The 19,155-nt window shown below is 35.2% G+C and overlaps 1 protein-coding gene across 11 annotated transcripts in view; it reads right to left on the bottom strand.

Annotated features, from left to right (window-relative positions):
- Positions 1-493: 493 nt before the first annotated feature.
- Positions 494-19,155, bottom strand: part of NR2C2 (nuclear receptor subfamily 2 group C member 2) — a 44,215-nt gene continuing 25,553 nt past the window's right edge. For 7 of the 11 annotated variants that reach the window (XM_085308893.1, XM_085308902.1, XM_085308899.1 and 4 more), the window contains 7 exons: positions 18,600-18,777; positions 17,774-17,895; positions 17,172-17,311; positions 16,911-17,042; positions 14,964-15,101; positions 13,540-13,645; positions 1,884-11,318 (listed from right to left, as the gene is read on the bottom strand). In XM_085308893.1, coding sequence (XP_085165019.1) covers positions 11,144-11,318; positions 13,540-13,645; positions 14,964-15,101; positions 16,911-17,042; positions 17,172-17,311; positions 17,774-17,895; positions 18,600-18,777 — 991 coding nt within the window. In that variant the 3' untranslated portion in view covers positions 1,884-11,143. Of the gene's footprint in view, positions 1,327-1,883; positions 11,319-13,539; positions 13,646-14,963; positions 15,102-16,910; positions 17,063-17,171; positions 17,312-17,773; positions 17,896-18,599; positions 18,778-19,155 lie in introns of those variants that run through there. The other 4 variants (XM_085308897.1, XM_085308896.1, XM_085308901.1 and 1 more) reach the window with 4 other exon arrangements.

Genomic DNA, 19,155 nt, shown 5'->3' on the forward strand with positions numbered 1-19,155 from the left:
CGCGCGGGGCGGGGCGGGGCGGGAAAATGGCGGCGGCGGCGCTCCGCTCCGCGCGGGGCGGGGCGGGGCGGTGCCTCGGAGCCGCCGCCGGTCCCAGCCCCCGCCCTGGGCGCTGCTGCCGCTGCCAGCCCGGGCCCCACGGCGCTCCGCGCAAGAGGTGCGGACCGCTGCAAGCCGTTACACGAGGTTTGTTACTAACAAACACTGTTAATCGGCCGGGTTACTGCCCAGCTGTGCTAGAGCGCAAGGCTGGTGTCGGAGCACCCCGTGCGTTTTGATGGCGGCAATAGGTCTGTGGCTATTCAAAGTTTGTATATTCAACAGTAGGCTGCACATTTTTTTTTCCTAAGGAAGAAAACATCTATTCAAAGTTGCACTATATAAACAGAAGTCATCTCTAGTTGGGGAAGTCGCTGCGCGAACCTGCTGGAGTCTGGAGGAAGGCGGTGGTGCTACCTGCGCGGCAGGTAACTGGGCTCAGCTACTGCCCAAAACAGCAGGCAGGGCTGCACGGACCGTACAGCTGGTGCGCTTATTAAAGGAAGTCAAAACAAAGAAAAGCCAAACACTTTGGCAGCAAAGATAGTTTTAAAAGAGTGAAATAAAAAAAAAGCAAACAGGTGTTTGTTAGACTTTGAAAACTTAACAGGGAGAAGTAACTGCTATTAGTAATTTAATTGAAAAAGAAACAAGTTGAAACATGGAATAAAATAGAGGAAAGGGCTACTATTCCTCTCCTTGCAAAAAAACCCCTGACCATATGCATTTTTTTCTTCACAGTTGTTGTCTCTTGTAGTAACTTTGTATCTTGATGCAAATTATTTTTTTTGAATCTACTGGTGAAGTTTTTACTTTTTCACTACTGATTTAAGTTGCTGTAAAAATATAAAAAGCACCTTAATTTAATGCATTATTTAGCATGACATGAACAACTGTCTTTCATTTGAAATGAACCATACAGCTCTGTCAAATATGAAGAACGCATCTTCTGCTCAAGAAAAATTTGTATGAGTTCTTACAGGCATTCATGGCACAGGGTAGACAAGTGACAGGCAAGACCCATTTCCCCTCACAAATTTGGTCAACACACATTCATCTTGATTAGTTATACCCTTCATAGCTCCCCCTTCTTGTTTCTTTCCTGGAGACTTTATTGGTTGTTTACGGTCAGTGAATGCTGTTATGTGGACACAATCCCATTTGGCAGGATCAACCTTTTCCATGAAATAACAACCATGGTCCTCCTAGGAGAAAGTGGCCACTTCCATGTATGTTTGTCTTGTTTGTTTCTCATTTCTGCTGAAGTTTTTCTCAACTGTAGGATTTCTAATAGCAGCAACAAAAAATAAAGTTAACCACCTTCTCTATATAAACAAGGGTGTTTCATCTCGACCACATTATATATAAAATGGAGATTGTAGTTACTGTTTTGAATAGAGTCCATGTTCATTCTCTGTGATGTGTATGATACGGAACTAAAGACCCAATGCAACACTTCAATTTCAAACTAGGGGGAGGTAGAAAGGGGCTGCCAAATATAAATAATCATCAAGTATTATTTATTAAGAGCTATCTCCTCAAATAAATTTAAGAGGAAAAACAGCTGAAAAAGATGAATGAAARTCTTTGGGAAGAAATCCTTCTCCACTTGTTCATACAAGCTGCTCTCTGACATTAGTAAGGCTCAGGGGATTTATCTGCCTGTATTAGAGCTAGTCAAATCAGTAATAAGATAGTGAATAGAAAATACTGTTCTTCTGTGAAAGACAATAAATTATGTATTTGGCTTGGACATCAAATGTTCAAGAAAAATGAAATTAACTTAAAAATAAAAATAAAAAATGCATTCATATTTGTAATTCACTTTAATTGTATAAACCTTATTTAGGTAGTAGTATTAAGCCACAACAATATAATGCCACATTTAAACAGCATTTAATAAAATGCATAAGCTAARTCATGCACTGCAATACTCTATATACAAACACAACAATGCAAATTCCTCTTCATGACTGAAGACACTGATTAGATATAAAATTCAGATAAAAAAAGAACATGCTATATTTTTAAATGCCATCACACATACAATGCTGATTTCACAAAAGAAGCTGTGAGAAATGAATAACTTCTGTGAGGTTTTAAACCTGAGATTAAAATACAAGTACATAAACAATAGCTTTTTTTTTTAATGGTGATGAAACAGAGACTTCCAGAAAATACCCCAAGGAATTAAAGTTGATAATTCCTTTTATTAAAAAAATGGGATATTTTTGCAGGAGCTCAAAACTTTCTAGTATGCCAAGTACATACAATACGCGCACAATGTGCAGTCTGTCAGTTATAGAATTGTTTTGAGCACTGGCTTCCAATGTATTTTGGAGTACAGAGGAATTATAAAAAAAATATTCCCACATACTGCATATATATTTTATCATACATGGAATTAAAGTTATGCAAGTAATACTTTTTTTCTATAGAATACCCATTTTATTTGAATTTTGTTCAGTCCTACTTTTAACCCACAATCATCGAAAATATTTTAAAATGAGCCTGTACCTGCTTTATCATTTATCTAAAATTATTAAAAACCTACAAGAAACCAATTATTCACAGGTGTTAAGATACCTGACAATACGTGTAATTCTCAGACTTTATCTTTCTGTGGTCAAATAAAGAGAGCTGATTTCACATTCCACATTTGCTGCGAAATATTACAACATACTCTTTATTCCCACTTGTATSGTGAAGCACAAAATGCACTCAAATATAAATAATTCAAATATGTATATAAACAAGTTCACAATTTCAAAATACGTTCATTTTCTAAATTTACGGTTGAATTTTTAAATAGATTCTATACTGACCTCTACCCCAGTCCATTTCTCCATCCTCAAAGATCTTACTGCAGTATAGTAACATTATAAGACATTTGGGTTTCTGCTCTGCTCTTAACAAATATTCAAATGATATTGATTGTCATAACACCAGTGAAGGACCATCTGTCCGAGGAATTCCTGCCCTTAATTTAAATGGGGAGTTTCCTGCCRAAGACCTCAAAAATAAGCCTTGAAATGTCAAAGCTGGGTGTTTTGCAGTTTCTATATTTAAAACAAAAGCTTACAAATGCTTACTCAACAGTATTGCAAGAAACAAGAGAATGTTCTTGCATTCTTCATAGTAAAGACTTTATAACCAAAGGGCCTAACCCTGTAAGAGATTTCTGCTCTTCCTTTGAGCATGCAAGAAACTGACATTATTTTAACTGGTGTCTGCTCATCTGCCTGAAGTTAAACGTACACAAGTTTTTGTCACATTGAGTCCAACAGGTGGAAATAAATGCTCAGAAAACACTGTATCACCTTCTTAATGTGACAGAAACAAGGATGTGCAGAACTACTCCTATAAAATATTTTTTTTCTGAGGTTAATATTACTTTTACAGAAGGCTTCCTATGTAACTCCAACTGCTCAGAAAGGAAAATGAACAGGAACTGCTTATATCTTAGTAACTTAAATGTTGAATACACTCTAAATTTGTCTTACTGCACATCTGATTTTATGAATGCTCCATGTGCCTAACTCCCACTGTGAATAAAGAAAGCTTCATGCACAGACTGCAGTTTCTGGAAAGGAGAAAATGTGAAAATGGATGTTATCCTGACAACTAAACAAACTAATCAGCTTTGCTTTCTTTAAGCTACAGAATAGAGAGAATAACTTTGGAAAATGAATCCTACTGACAAATTTTCAACTTCAGAAAGGAAAAAAAATGATTTAGGAAATAAAAACTATATTTGGAAAAAGAATGGGAAGAGGATGAAGCCTTAATAATATTATAAGTAGGTATCACTGGCTCAGATGTTTCATCAAATGCTAAATTTGGAAAAAGAAAAAAACTTTAAGATGAGAGAAAGTTCAGATGTTTGAACTAAGGAATAAATGTAACTTGAATCAGGTAAATAAACAATTAAAATGCATTAAAAATTCTAAAAAAATCTTGATGCTTATGACAAATTATATGATCTCCTCTTATTTAACTACCATTCTAGTAGGAATGTAATTGTTTCATTAAACAGAGAACATGGTTTTAGTTTAATGAACAGTCTGGTTTCATGAGATTGTTATGGTAATATGATTTTTAAAATAGCATCCATTACATTCTGTTCTGTGTGTTACAGTTCAACAATACAGGGCAATTTGTTCTTCTATTAGCCACTGTTGAAGACTTAAAACAATCCACTTACCAAGTTTCACTGTGAAATAAAACTTTTCAAAAAGCTTATCTAAGAAGGCTGGAAGAGAATGAGTGTATATTGAGAATGTGGAAGTAGTATTCTATTTATGAATGTGGACTGTAGTAAATTTACTTATTTAACATTGGCATTATAGGTTCTATTAGCTCTTCACTGGTTGACTTCTAAAGATCAAACGAGAAAAGGTAAAGGGAATAATCTAAACGTTTCAAATATCATGGAACATATTTGTCAGTACTGAACACAAAATACCAAATTCAAGTTGGGTTTGGAAAATAAAAAAGGTGCAAAGCTCTGAAGTTCATGGGGATGCAACTGTTAAGCAAGGGCTTAATTTGGGCCATGAAATGAAAACTAGGAAGCTCTGGATTAGCAAAGCAATGAAAAGTTTTAACACATAGAATGGTATGAATAAATGGCTACATTATCTGTACATATATACATACACTACACTTTCTATACACTGTACATAATATATTTAGACAGATATGAACACATATACATTCATAAACACATACATACAACTATGTACATATGCATTAGCCGCTCAAGTGAGTTCCAGTATTAAACATGCAGAAATGCACAGTGGTGGGAGGCACAAAATAAAGATACATAAAAATCTGTCAAAGCCTTTAAAAATGAGAGAGGAAGAAAGGCATGATTTTAATAAGCTATTTGCAAAACATTTCTTTAACTCACAGGATAAAACACACTATGGGAACTATGGAACATTATGACAGTATTACACACAAAAAAATTAGCATGACTTCACAACAAAAAGCTCTGTAATAAGGTAATTCTGGGGTTTGGTGTTTTCCAAGTCTAATATATTTAGGCTACAGAATCTAAACTTTAGGGAGAATGTGACTTGCTTTTTTTTTTCCCCCCGTACAAATTTCATATATAATGTTGGTATTATTAACTATAGCAGAAGTAGGATTGTATCATAATTTAGAAAGAGTAATTATGGCATACTTAGTTAGACACTAAGCCCGAACTTAAACCAAGGGAGCTCACTGTTAAAATGACCCAGCAACTTCAGAACTAAAAGGGGCAAAAAGTAATTGTTTTAATTTTGCTCCCTTTTGTCATGCCCTCTTGGTGACTTTCACATAAAGCTAGCTTTTTATCCTTTCTTGTCCATAAGGATCAAGTAGATGTTGACAATTTGTCCTTTCCTTGCTCCTTCATCTCCTCTAAAGAGTGAATGTACCTCCTTTTGTTAAGTCTACCTGGATACTTCTGGAGGTACTGTGACAGCAGATCCATGTTTATCGCATGTTCTGCTGTTTATGGAATATGGAGCAAACTACTGTGACAGATGGGAGCCTACTTGCTGCTCTCTTCCCAGCATTTCTGCTTTTTTCTTGGGGTGGACAGGATGGGACCCAAACCTACCCTGCTTTTGCTCTCTAAACAGTAAGTGAAAGAGAGGAGAAGTGTTTCAAATAGAAGAACAAATAACCTCCCCTCCCCCCGGGGGGGGGGGGGGTGATCCTGCACGTATTTCCTGATGCACCTGGTCTTTCATCATTAAGCAGCATTCATATCACCGATAGCTGGTTCCTTACATAATGTACAGGCATCCCAAGGAAACTACAGTCAGCAGCAACTGAAGCCATAGCAACTATCTGCTTTGGAACTGGACAATGCAACTATCTGAGCTCAAGGAGTCTGGTTTGTTAAAATGGCTGCTAGAAGTGTACACTTGATTGACTTTCCACTTCTACTGCTCTCATCACCAGATTCAGATAGGGCCCCTCACTGCTGCTGTTTTTGCAGAAGGCTCCTCTGATCACTGCTTGTTTGGTGGCATCCTCACCCTGGTAAGTTCCTCTTTCTTGGAAAAACTGTACCCTGATACCATTGCCACTCATGTTAGGTGGTGCTTCATAAAGTCATCCTTTGCTAATTAAATGGCAGTTAATTAGGGAAGGATCTTAACTAACTACCCTATTCCTTTTTAGTGGGCAGGAGCATATACTGGCATTTAGTGTCTTGCACACCATTATTCAGGAATCCTGTAAAAAATCTGTGTGCTAAACAGAACATGAAAACATTTAAGTGTTTTACAGTCACTGGCAAAGAAATACATTTTAGAATATGCCCTCAGGAGACTGGTTTGGCCTGAAAGCCTCAGCTACAACTTTTTTTTCCCCATCGCACCTCTGAATATACCCTTTGCCAAATGGTGCTATAAAGACAACACAAAGGTCAACTGTTATCAGGACAGGAATCTCCTTGAGTCAGTTCTATTCCTTGGAGGCCTTATGGCTGCTCTGTGGCCAACGTGTTTCAGAAATGATAGCGAAAATAGACTTTTACTAAGTGATACGAAGTAACAGTGACCAACAGTAGCTTTCTGCCTCAGAGTGTTCTGAAATCTCAAGCTCCTTAATGATCTAACATTTCGAGGCAGCTAAAACATGAGCTTGTATGTTCTCTACTCAGGCTTTCTTAGAATTCTTGGAATAGATTCTTTCCTCTCCCACCAGTTTCACATGAGAATAATTCCACCATCACCAAAAGTATTAGATCTAATTTACAACCAATGTATATGAGCAGAAAAAACGTGACTTTTGATTGTAGTCTTAGTTCTGTGTCTTTTAAGTCCCATGTGAGTAAATCAAAGGAAATGTTTGCCTTTCTTCTCCAAAATAAATACAATAAGAAGCATTAGTACGAAGTCAACCCAAAACGCCCCTATACAGTTATTGATCATTATTCTATGCATCTGCATGACCCTAATCCAATCCCTTCTCAAAAGGGTTGGAACACAAATGGATCATGCACATCTACTGGCTCATTATCACCCCCTATACACCAGTTTCAGCCAGCAGAGAATTCTAACATTGGTCTGAATGACTACTGATGTACACAGCTACTCAAGTCCAGATTGATCTAATCAGATGGCTTATTWTTTTTCTACTGAGTTAAAATATTTTAAAATTAAGAGCAACATAAACAGAACCTAGAAAAAAAAATGAGAGAATAAATTTTATGCACTAAGTAGAGCTTCAGTGAAATGTCACTTTTAGAATCACCCTCAGACTATGGTTCTTTGGCTCCTCGTTCTGTAAACACAAGTCTGGCCTTGAAGGCAGGCTTTTATGAAGAAAAGCTTTTTCATATTTAAAACCAAAAAGAAACCTGTTTCAACAGCTTTGTTACAATAAACAAAAAATAATCCTGTTCCATTCCCACAAGCAGAACTTTGCACTTGCAAGAACTCATAAAAAGTAACGTTAGTGAGATCAGTCTGTTACCATTTTCGAGTCACTGGGGGTGGGGGAACCTCATAAATAACATGAACAATATTAGTCATGTAGTATTTTTGGCAGTAATGATAACCACTTCTATTTAATAACATAAGGAGATTACATAGATTAGGAATTTACGGTGCAGCCAAATTGCAAACGAGATAAATGGTGTGCAAAGATAGTTTAAAACTCACTTGAGCCTCAGACATACTGTGTAGGTGATTCTATCTTCAGTTATGTTAGGATAGCCTGAAAGCCCAGTCATCAGAAGTGACTGAAAATAATGCCAAAGATCATTATAGACCAAGAACAACTTGGTGATGCCTGTTTTCCTTAGCTACGCTTTTTCCATTGCTATCATACCAATACTTAAACTGAGGGCAGAAAGAACAAAAAAACCCTACATCAGTTGTGTGCCTCTGGGACATCCATGGTAGGTTAAGGAAAGGAAGAAAGAATTTTTAAAAACAATTAAGATAGCCTCACTGCTAGGTTGCGTTTGAAATTTAGTGCAAAGGAGCCCTACTGCATCGGAGAATATGATTTATAATTGTAATATGGCAGTGTTTTAAGTGATTTCTTTCAGTGTCTCTCAATAGCATACCAAAATCTTTGACTCAATTTTATGGCAGCCCTCAAGCAGCATGTGAAAAAGAAGTGTTAGGTTATTATTCACATCTGTCTTATTATTTATAGCTTACATTCAAATACTTAAAACATTTTAGATTCTGAATGTGTTTCTTAAGTTGTGGGATCTACCATCTGCTGGCAAAGTATCTACAGTCCAAACTGTTACTCTTTGAATCAAAATAGTATTGTTTTGCTATTGACATAAGGACTAAACTACCTTGGCTCTGACTAATGTAACCCAGAAATTCATGCTGAAGCTGCTACACAGAAAGAAGCTTTATAGATGTCAGGTGGTAATACGTATCTATTCAATGCATTCATGGTATTTAAAAAAATAAATCCTAGATATGGTTTGCCTTGGGATACCTCATTTACAAAAAGGAACATTTTACCCTTGGTAAAATAATACTGAAGTCTAGGGAACAATTTGCAGAGTAAAGGACTAGCAGATATCTATCAAGAATATCATCATGTGGCCTTGTATTTGTAGGGAGTGCAGTTTATTTGCTAACAGAGCTGCATGAAATTTACCATTTTGATTTACAAATATAATACATATATGTTAAGTCTTATTTCACACAATCCCTCTAGCCTCCCCAAAATTTTGTTTCTCTTAATTATTTTCACAGCGCAAAAAAGAAAAATTCAGGATTTTTTTTTCCACAGGAACTGAGATCCTTTTACTTGAAAAATTTAACCCCAAATATGTTTATCACGAAAAGCCTTCAAGTATGTAATAAAATTTGGAAAAAAATGATTCCAATGACTAATACATTTTGTGTTATAGAAATTTCACTTATTAACAATGCCTACTTAGCTGCTTAAATAGTTTTTTACAAAATAGTAAAAGCAAATTAACATAATCTTCTCATTTTCTGCAATTAAAAATACCACAATAGTTTGATGTGTACAATTTTTAGAACAACAATGATGTAACTCATGATGTCACCTGCTTTTAACAAAAATGGCCACAACTCTTTCCAAGGTAGATACTCCTTTGTTGTTAAAACCACAATTAATGTGTAAGTCGTATGCCCTTAAAACAGGGACCTTGCATCTGAGGTGCTGACACAATCACACAAGAAGTGACACTGCAATACAACAGCTAGTACAACATTCTGCATTCCAGTTGACTTAACGTTCAGTGTGCGGGCCTTTTTTTCCACATTAAAAATATGACAATTTCACTTGCTATAGCAGAAACTCAGAGAAAAGCAAGTGGACCATTACAGGTCTCTGCATTTATATTGAACTCTTTATAACACCCTCTTGAGAGCAGAAATTCTGAATGCTATAACTATGGTGATTATAAAAAAAAATTTTAATGCATCCAGAACCTAAAACTACATATCCTTCCATGTAACAATGAGTGTTACAAATGTGAGCCTCCTAACGAGAGCAACATTATTAGAAGTCTCATCAAAAGTTGCTTAAGGTCTTTTGGCTACAATTCAGATCTTTAAAAGACACAAACACCAACCTCGCTGGTGCTTCTAAATCAATGTTAATATGAGAAGTAAATGAAAAGTGCTGAATTTATCATTAGATTTTTGTCACATAAAAATACACAAGTAGAAAATGCCTCTGCCACAGAAATCATTAAAATAATTAATGTGTCTAATAAGCCAGAATCTGATGAACGTATAATTGTTGTGACTCCCCTCCCCCCCAAAAAAGGTTAAAAACACTAATTTGAATATTAATAAATTATACTAAATTAAAAGCAATGCTAGCGGGTAACAGTCAGTACAAGAAAATGTTTTGATGATTCGCTACTCAAAGAAATTTAGAAAGAAGTTCATTTGATAACTCCATGCTGTATCAGCCATTATCTGCAATTGTACATGACTGAATATAAATCACAACTATATCTCAGTTTCAAACTGAGTCATGGGAAAGTTGAAAGCTTTGCAAAAGGAGGAGTGCTTGTCCCCAGCAAAGGAAGGGGAGGAAGGGCTTCATAATATACTCTTGCTGACAGCTAGAGATTCTAAACGTTTCAAGTTTTGAATTTTAACTTTGGCTGGTGATGAGTACAGAGAGTAGAAGCAAATTTGGAAATACACAAGGTACTCAAAGAGCATCACACAGCTCTGCTTGAAAATGACTGTTCTTCCAGCTAATGACTGATTTCCCCACAACTGAAAGGCATTGTATTAAGAGTATTTGTCAGGACTGTGTAAACATCAGTGTCAGGCTGAGCAGAAACTGCAAGGAATCTGAATATTTCATCACAACTGTGGCAAAGAACTCAAATTCTATCTTCTAGTTTGGGTAATTTCTGTACCATGTTACAGTCACTGTGCTTATATCATGCTTTTAATCACGGCTGCACTAGTTTAATACAGTATAGTGCCATATAATGCGGAAATTGATTTAAGAATCCACATTATTTAATGCATAATGTAAGAACAAGTGATTTTTTGCAGAATAAATGATTGTCTCCTGTAGCATTCTACATTTTCATAGAATCACTAGCAATTTTACTAAGGACATAAAAATCTTGTCATTTTTTCATTTTCCCTACTCATAAGCAGAATGTTGATGACATTATCGCTTTGACAAGAAGTGCTTACAAAGTGCTAATATCATACCCTGGTAATTATTAGATATTAATTCCAAGGACATTTTTAAATATATATTGTTCTTTTTACTTTTAAAGTAATTTCATTACTAATCTCTGATATTATAAAACTCTATTTTTAACCACCAATAATTTCTAAATACAAAGCATGTTAAAAGTATGTTCAGTAATCTATAGCCTTTTGAATGAAAGGCATCAAAAACATTCCTTGTGGCAGAAAAGGTCCTAAGAGCAGGTCAGTTAAAAGCTGCTTAAATTTTGTCAAAGTCAGCAGACAGATGAGAAGAAATCTGATAGGAAACTAAGTAACAAGTTGGAAACATCTGTACATACCAAACTGTTATTCTTTTAACTTTTCTCTCTTAATTGTATGTTTTTGTGAAAATTACTTTGATCCACCAAATTGTATTGTTCCCACTATGCAGATGTGCCAGTTATTTGACCATTATATTCTGCTGTTTCCATTTTGAGAATGTAGGGGATTATGCTGTCAATTGGAACATTTCCAATGAGACCAGTAAAAAATAGTTCCTCAGTAATGCTAGAGCTCATCAGCCTAAGTGCTGGCAGGCGAACTAGAATCCGGGCTAGCCTGAAAAAAGAAGTTCATTGGATTATAAATACATATAGTGCAAGTTTAAAAATACCATGTGGGTAAAGAATTGGATCTGCATTTATTATTATCATAATCATGAAGGGGAGTAAAGAGGCAATTAAAGTTAATTTAGCTACTATGAAAGGAATGCTTACTTTTTTTTTTTTTTTTTTTTTTTTTTTTTTTTTTTTTTTTNAGTGAAATGAAAGTCCTCCATCTTTCTTAGTGGTTCTCCAGTGAAAAGGACATATTAACATTACAATGTGCATGTACAAACATACAGTTCTCCCAGTCTGCTTTTGAAATTCCCAGAACTTGACAGTTCAGGACCATGTTGAGACTAATAATATTCCTACTAATGAATACATTTACACATTTACACAATTTTAAGAGCAAAATTCTCAATTAGGACTTAAATCACAAACAGCATAATTTTCAATTGCCTAGCAACTTAATGACAAACCAGATAGCAAGGGGGAATTGAGTATGTATAAAAGTAAATACGGGAATCTGCTTCTAATGAGAAAAGGAATTTAGAGGGACCTGCTGTTATTCTTATATATTTCCAAATTTTGTGGGTTTTCATGTATTAGGATGCTAACAAACATGCAATATAAAGAAGTGATCACATTGCACTTCTAAGCTTTTAATGCATTTTAAATATTTCCAAAGCTGTTCTGTGTATCTGTTGTATTTATATGGTAGATACACACCACAAATACCAAAATAAATGCATTGCCTGAACTGGAGGCAAGTAATAGCAAACTTTAGGAAATGCTGAACATAGACCTCTGAAGAATGACTGAGCATCTATGGAAAAAGTATGTAAGCCCTTTCTGCTAACATACCACCTTTCATAAACATTAGGGGAAAACTGCAAAAAGATTCAAGCCATGCCACCATTTTTGTGAAAACTGTAGCACTTTTGCTTCAATCTGAATTTATGTCAGCATTCTGTTGCTCAAAAACAATCAGATTTACACTTTAAATTCATCTATGGGTAAGCATAGGGGAATAAACAGTATCAGTTAAAATACAGACGAGTGTTTGGATGTGACTCTGATTTTCTTCCTTGAATCATTATTAAGAACTGCAAGTATATAGAACAAATCCTGTATATTTTTTTTATTGTAGAAATTTTCTTGCTCTCTTGCACAAAGTCAGAATAATTAGATTGAGTATAGAAGAATGTAGTATCTGAAGAAATTTCTGAAGCACAGATTCCCATCCCTGCTCCAGTATAAAGACTGTTTAAGTGATCAAAGTATTGATGCACCATACCTACCAGAGTGGCTATAGCTACATAACTGGGAATCCTGATGCCCCATCTCTTGAACCAGTGTTAACTCCCCCCCTGCCCTGCCATCCTTAAAAAAGGCTACACTACCCTCAACCTTTAAATGTAAGGGATTGCATGCTTCTTTCACAAGGGGGTAACTTATACAGGAAAAGAAATAAATTCCAGGATAGATTACTAGAGAGTGGTTAGAATTTCCCTTGTGGCATTGAGAATCATTGTGTTGGTGAAGTTTTAAAATAAAATAATTAGTTTTGATGGAGGAGATTATTAAAAAAGGATACCAGTTTATGGCAAATAAAGAACAACAGATGAGAGCTGACCAAACAAATTAGATACTTTCAAAGGGAAATCCTTAGAAATAAAAAAGGGGGGTAGAGGACAAGGAAGAAAAGCAGGAAGTGAGAATTTCTTATAAACAGAGGCTTAAGAGACTTGGTTAATGTTCCCGACATGTAAGCCTTAGTTTTCAATGGTTTATAAACTGACAGTTTTAATACCTTCCTACATGTGACTTGACAAACATTAAAAGGACTAAAGTTGCCTTTTATTTTTGTAAGAGTTCTCAGAACCTCTTTGACAACTCTAACTCGAAAAAGGAGGCATCTTTTTAATTAAAAGATGTGTGAGACAGTTATTCTTGAGACTTCTATTCAAATCTATCTGCTTTTCTAAATATGGAAATGAAACTCAAAAAAAAAAAAGAGTTAAGTACACAGTTTAATTTAAATGGAAGAAGCTAAACTTCCTGTTTCTTGCTCTATTTAAATAAACTTGCTTTTATGAACAAGGTTCTAGTTCTTTTGCCTCAATTGTCCAAAAAGAATAGATGTCAAAAAGGACCTTTTCATTTCAGGATGTTTTGTACTTTTGCCAGCTACGGCCCATAACATTATTTTGGGTACTATAAACAATAAATACCTATAAGTATCTTCTGGATAGGTTTTTTGTACATAGTCCTGCAATTCCATCTGTGCCTTCTCCTGGAATTTTTCTATTTGGGTTGAACTGGTCAGACCAGGGTGATCTAAAGAAACAAAACATTTCTATATGTCGATTGTTTCCCTATACATTGTGAAATATATATAGTTACAAGGTTCTCACAATTATTTTCATTTAAATATTTATCTTACATTATGATATTTAGCACATTAGCTTCATAAAGGAAACCATTAAATTGAACATTTAATTCCTGGCTTCAGAAATAACATACTTTTTTCCTCAATAACTCGCTGCATCCATAGGAAAGCAGGAAGAGATCAATCCTGCAGGCATATACCAGGCAGTAGGCAATGACCCTCCCGAATTATGTTTCTAACCCTGCTTGTTTAAATTTTTCACTCTGTGATTTCAACTAACTATACAGATTGAGCAATCTCTTGGTTTCTTTCCCTAAATAGGTCAACTTCCTGACCTTCTTAACTCTGTTCCATGTTCTAACTCTGACTGACTCAGCTCCTCAAAGACAGTCGCATAATCAGAACCCTCCCCCTCCCCCAAATACCACCTATTTGACTATGCTGAAGTATCTTCCTTGTTGTGTTAAAGGAGTTCTTCCCCTGAAAGGCTAGCCCAAGTTTGGAGAGTTCCTCTCTCCATAGACTCGAATAACACCCATGTTAAATCTAATGATATGATCTGCAAGAATGTTCTAGGAACATTTCTCCTCCCTTGCCCCAAAAGACAGTTGCCTCCCATTTCTTTTATATTCTTACCTTATCATTGCAGAAAATCAAGTATCTTGAGTAAATCCTCATATCTCTCAAACACTGCTGGCCATGTGTTCATCTGCTGTCATTTTTTTTAACAAATGTGAGACAGCCTGCTTACATTTATTTTTGAGATTTTGTGGAAGCTCCATATAAAATAGTATTGTCTGCTCGTATTTCATCATCTATCCCTCTTACAAGTCTTCTAAAAATACTAACATTGAAGCTAATTTCCATTTGTCGCTTTGAGAATATATTTTCTCTAATCCTTCTTGCCATTTAATTCACTAACAGTGCTAACACACATCCCTGGTAACTGATTACTGATAGATTCTCAGCTGCTTAAGTAGGGAAGCTTAGCTAGGGAAGGAGAGGACTGAGAATCTAGTCTTCTAAAGTAGGTGTATAGAAAATAACTGATATTATTGACCTATACGTAGCCTGGACGTGTTGCTCCAAAGTTATTTTAAAAACATATACTGTTCATGATAAATCATTATGGAACAATCAGGTATTTTATCAACAGCTTAACAGAATAGTCTGATCTCAGGATAGTAGTCTCTTTAAAAAACAAATACTAGAAAATTAACATATGTAGCTTATYATTTAAAAAGATACAGTTACTAAATTCCTTACCAGGGCTAAAGAGGACTATAGCTTTAAGGTATGCATATTCATATCCATCAATATCAAGCTTGGCCATGCTGTTACAGAACTCCTGAAGTTTCCAGATGTGTTCCATGACTTGCTTTATTCTGTCTCCAGAAAGCTTATCTAAAAAAAGGCAATGATTACTTTTTAAGTAAGCTGAAGTACATCTGATATATTAACCAACATCCTTTCTTTTATAAAACAGGCCAAGCGACATTTTAAAGTATTTTGTGTCTTTTGATGTCTTAAAACCATTTAACAATACTATGAGGATGGTGGAATGATTATAGGAGTGAAGGTTTATACAGTTGAGTCAGACAAGGCTAGCAAACAGAATGTTAACTCTTCTGCATAATATTGCCAATACAATCTATGACACTAATGGTATTCCAATGATGTACTGTTCTGAGCAGACTCTCAAATTATCATGAATTATTCTACAAATGCATAGTATGATTTGGGGAATGAACAAAAGCACAAAAAACCTGCTATCACGCAATTTTAATATTAACTTCAGTCATCATTTAGTTAACTTCTACAGAAGTGAATGCTATAGCAATAACAACAGAGCTACTTTTCCTGCATTTGTACTTTTAGAAGTGATTTTTTTCATTCATTGTGGTAAGTAGTCTTTCCTCTTGAAAGGGAATATTCACTCAAATACAAATACACAGATTCTCTAGTCTTCTGGCCACTTCTCCCCCCCCCCCTTTTTTTAAATGTTAGCTTCATATTCTTTCTCAAAATATGATTTAAAAATCTTTTTTTTTATTCTTTTTAGGTTAGCTAAAATTAAGTATTACTGGCTGCTCAGTGAGGAAGAGAGACCATTCTAATTTGGTAAACATAATCTTCCTCTCTCTGATTGTGCATCTTTAGACTAGTCAAAAAAAAAAAAAAAGAAAAAAAGAAAAGAAAAAACCCACAACACTCTAGAAATTATGTTGAAACAAAATTACTATTAATTCAGAGTTAAGTCAAATCAAAGAATAAGACTTTTTTACTGAGAAAAACATTAAAATAATTTTATTCCATGCATGAGCTTTGTTAATATTTCATATTATTATAATTTAAATATTTTACCTTTGCCTGTACAGCTAGTGGGACATACAATTGCTTAGACCTGTGTGCCTTAATCTGGACTTCTGATGTAATTACTTACATATTTTCTTAACTCACAATAAAAAAAGAGAAAAAACCCAGACTTTTGTACAGCAACTTGAAACAAGAATGAAAGCATAATCTATGTTTCTAAAATACATAAACTGTGACCTGATTTTTAATTACTCAAGATGGATCAAGATAGAAGTGATACAAGATTTTTGTTTCTGTATTAAATGGGAAACGATGGTGCAGAAATACACCACTGAATTCCAGACTTACCAAATATCTGATCATTAACATGCTTCCTAGATAAAGTGCTCAAATGTCATCACTTTATTTTGAATTTTAAAGTGCTAATACACTGTATCACATGAGACCATCACAGAACAGCTTTGAATAAATAAAACCTTGAGAGAGAGGTATCTCATACTTGCAACTGCATTTTCAGAGCTTCCCTAAACTTCCCTAATTTAAGAAAGGGGAAAGGAAATGACTGTTTTGTAAGATCTATCAAACCTGTGATCCAACCTCTCTATCATCCCTGCAGAATCCTGCGCCATTTTGGATTTCCTAATTCCTATCTGCTGTATTCACATAGGTATAAAAATTCTATTTTTATAGAAAAAGGAAGCTTTTGGAAGGAAGGAAGGAAGAAAAAAAAGTGTGATTTGTTTAAAAAAAAAAAAAAAGCATCCTTATTCTAACAGGAAAAAAAAATTTACATTTTGATAGGAGGAAAGCTCTGTGAGTGAACCTTAACTTTAGGAGGCACTAGTCTTTCAGTACATTGCTAGTCAGATGTAGATGACAGAGGAGAAAAATTTCTACCTTCTCCAATCTTATCCTCATTTCTTCTGTGGACACTTCTGTCCCACTGAGAGATTTCTGTGAGGTCAGTGCAACGAAGTCCAGAAACTCCTGGGGGAGAGGTAATCATGCAAGTGAAGGACTCTCCTGCTGCTGGATCATGGGGAACAATACTGTCACCCATCAGAAAATACCTTGTGAGAAATGTTATTTAAATTCCAGTTTCAAACCCTGTACCATTGACATGACAGATCATTTCTAAGTGCCATACACTGAACATACCTTCCTGTATGCTGTTCTGGAGATGGTTGACAATAGCTGCTAGGATGGTAGACAAACTCATCACCTGCGCACACTGTGCCAGGCCTAAGGTAAACAGCTCATTCCAGCAGGCGCGCACAAGGCTTGTATTACAGTCCTGCCTACAAGCAGCACAAAATCAAAAAACTGTAGCTAGTGTTCATATCATGTTGGTATTACCTTACATTAAGTAGGCTAATTATAAAAATTAATAATAAGGATTAATGTATTCCAGAAAGCTTTACTAAAGGGCATATATTAGCCTAATACAAGAATTACCAAAACCAAAAAGAAGTGATAGGCTTATCATAGGAAATCATTTCAAGTTACCTGTTAAATGGTGCTCAACAGTTCTTTATCAAGATATATTTCTACAAATTAAATGCTTCTGACTAACAGTAACACTAGATATTTTAATTATCCCCTCCTCTGCCATCTTTGATTTTGTCTTTCAAAGAATGTTGATTGCATACACACACTTTAAAGAATTAAACTAATTAAAATTCAAAACAGTTGAAAAGTGTTCAGATCAGTACTTAAATTCAGTAGAAAACAAACTGTTCAACAGAAAACTCTCTCTTTACCCAAGTGCTTGAAATGCAGGTATGGACCTTGCCCAGTGCATAGAGAGGAAAAGTAGTCGTGAAGCTGACTCACAGATGTAGTGAACATTAAGGTACTCTGGCATTGGACTGGGCATTGTCAGCTGCAAAAGTAGAAGTACAGTACATGTAATTCAGGCATAAATAAATGTTTATTATCAACCAAATAATGAACAAAAAATTTCCAACTACTCTTACAATCTGTCATAGCCAACTGTGTGATAAGAAACTGTCAAAGAATAACTTAAGAATTTATTACTACTGGTAGGAATGCAAAATGGGGGTAAGAGATGAGAAATTAGAAATAATGTGAGTGCTCACAATTCCTTTTAAAACGCTTTAAATATTCWTTTAATAACAATACTTTAATTTCATTCTTCTGTAGAGCGTTTTTAATGTCTGCATACTCTTAAGACTTCTCTTGCGACTTCTAAAAAGAAGTAAAATAAAATCTGAACTTTAGATTAAAGTTTTACACTGTATGTATCTATAAATGAATTAAGCATGCATTAAGCATGCATTATCATACTATTTGATATGAAAAGCAATTATCAACAATGAAAGCACTGGAAAGTAAAATTATTTTTAAAGCATCATTTTGTCTATGAAAGGATCCTATGAAATAGTACCTATGCTTCTCAGATACAGCATGCAAGAGTTAAAACTGTTTAGATACTTTGTAACAGGAGATGTTACACTAGATAATGCTCAAAAATTAAATACAACAATAAAGAAAACATAGTAAGCTCATTTTGGGTTATGTCTTGAAAATTATTTTGCTTAGCAAGATATTTCAAGAAACACACACCTTAAATGTGACATGTGTATCTGTAAGTAGGGGTCCTTCCACTTCAATAATTGGTGTTGACTGATCTCTACTGATTACATGAATATTCCCTCCTCCTGTAGGATCCATCCCATCTGCCAAGTTCTGAGCTGCTGAGCCATCTGTGGTATTCAGTGCTTTAGCCAAAGTATCAAATGCTCTACAGGAAAGAATAATAAATAATGAAAAAACGCTTCCTTACAACCTCGAAAGTTTTATAGTAGTGGTCAAATGAAACCCTAATAAAGCAATTCCACCGAAAAGTTTATGTATAGGAACTGTTTATGCTAAGACACAGGACTAGATTTTTCAATACCATCTGGCCCCTTTCTACTTTCCATATACAGCTGGTAAAAGACTTCCTCTGTAAGAGGGAAACTATTTATTATCATCTTGCTGTAACTGTTCTCATTTATGCTAGTACAGGGGTCTCTTCCACTTACCATCCACTGTCCCCTCCCTCTCATCTTAGAAATTCGTAACAGATTAGGTGAGAATTATACAGCAAGTGCACTCTGCAGAGCATGGAGTCCATGTC

This window comes from Rhea americana, unplaced genomic scaffold (genome assembly GCF_003343005.1).
Source record: "Rhea americana isolate MKP2758 unplaced genomic scaffold, rheAme1 scaffold_286, whole genome shotgun sequence".
NCBI classification, from domain to species: domain Eukaryota; kingdom Metazoa; phylum Chordata; class Aves; order Rheiformes; family Rheidae; genus Rhea; species Rhea americana.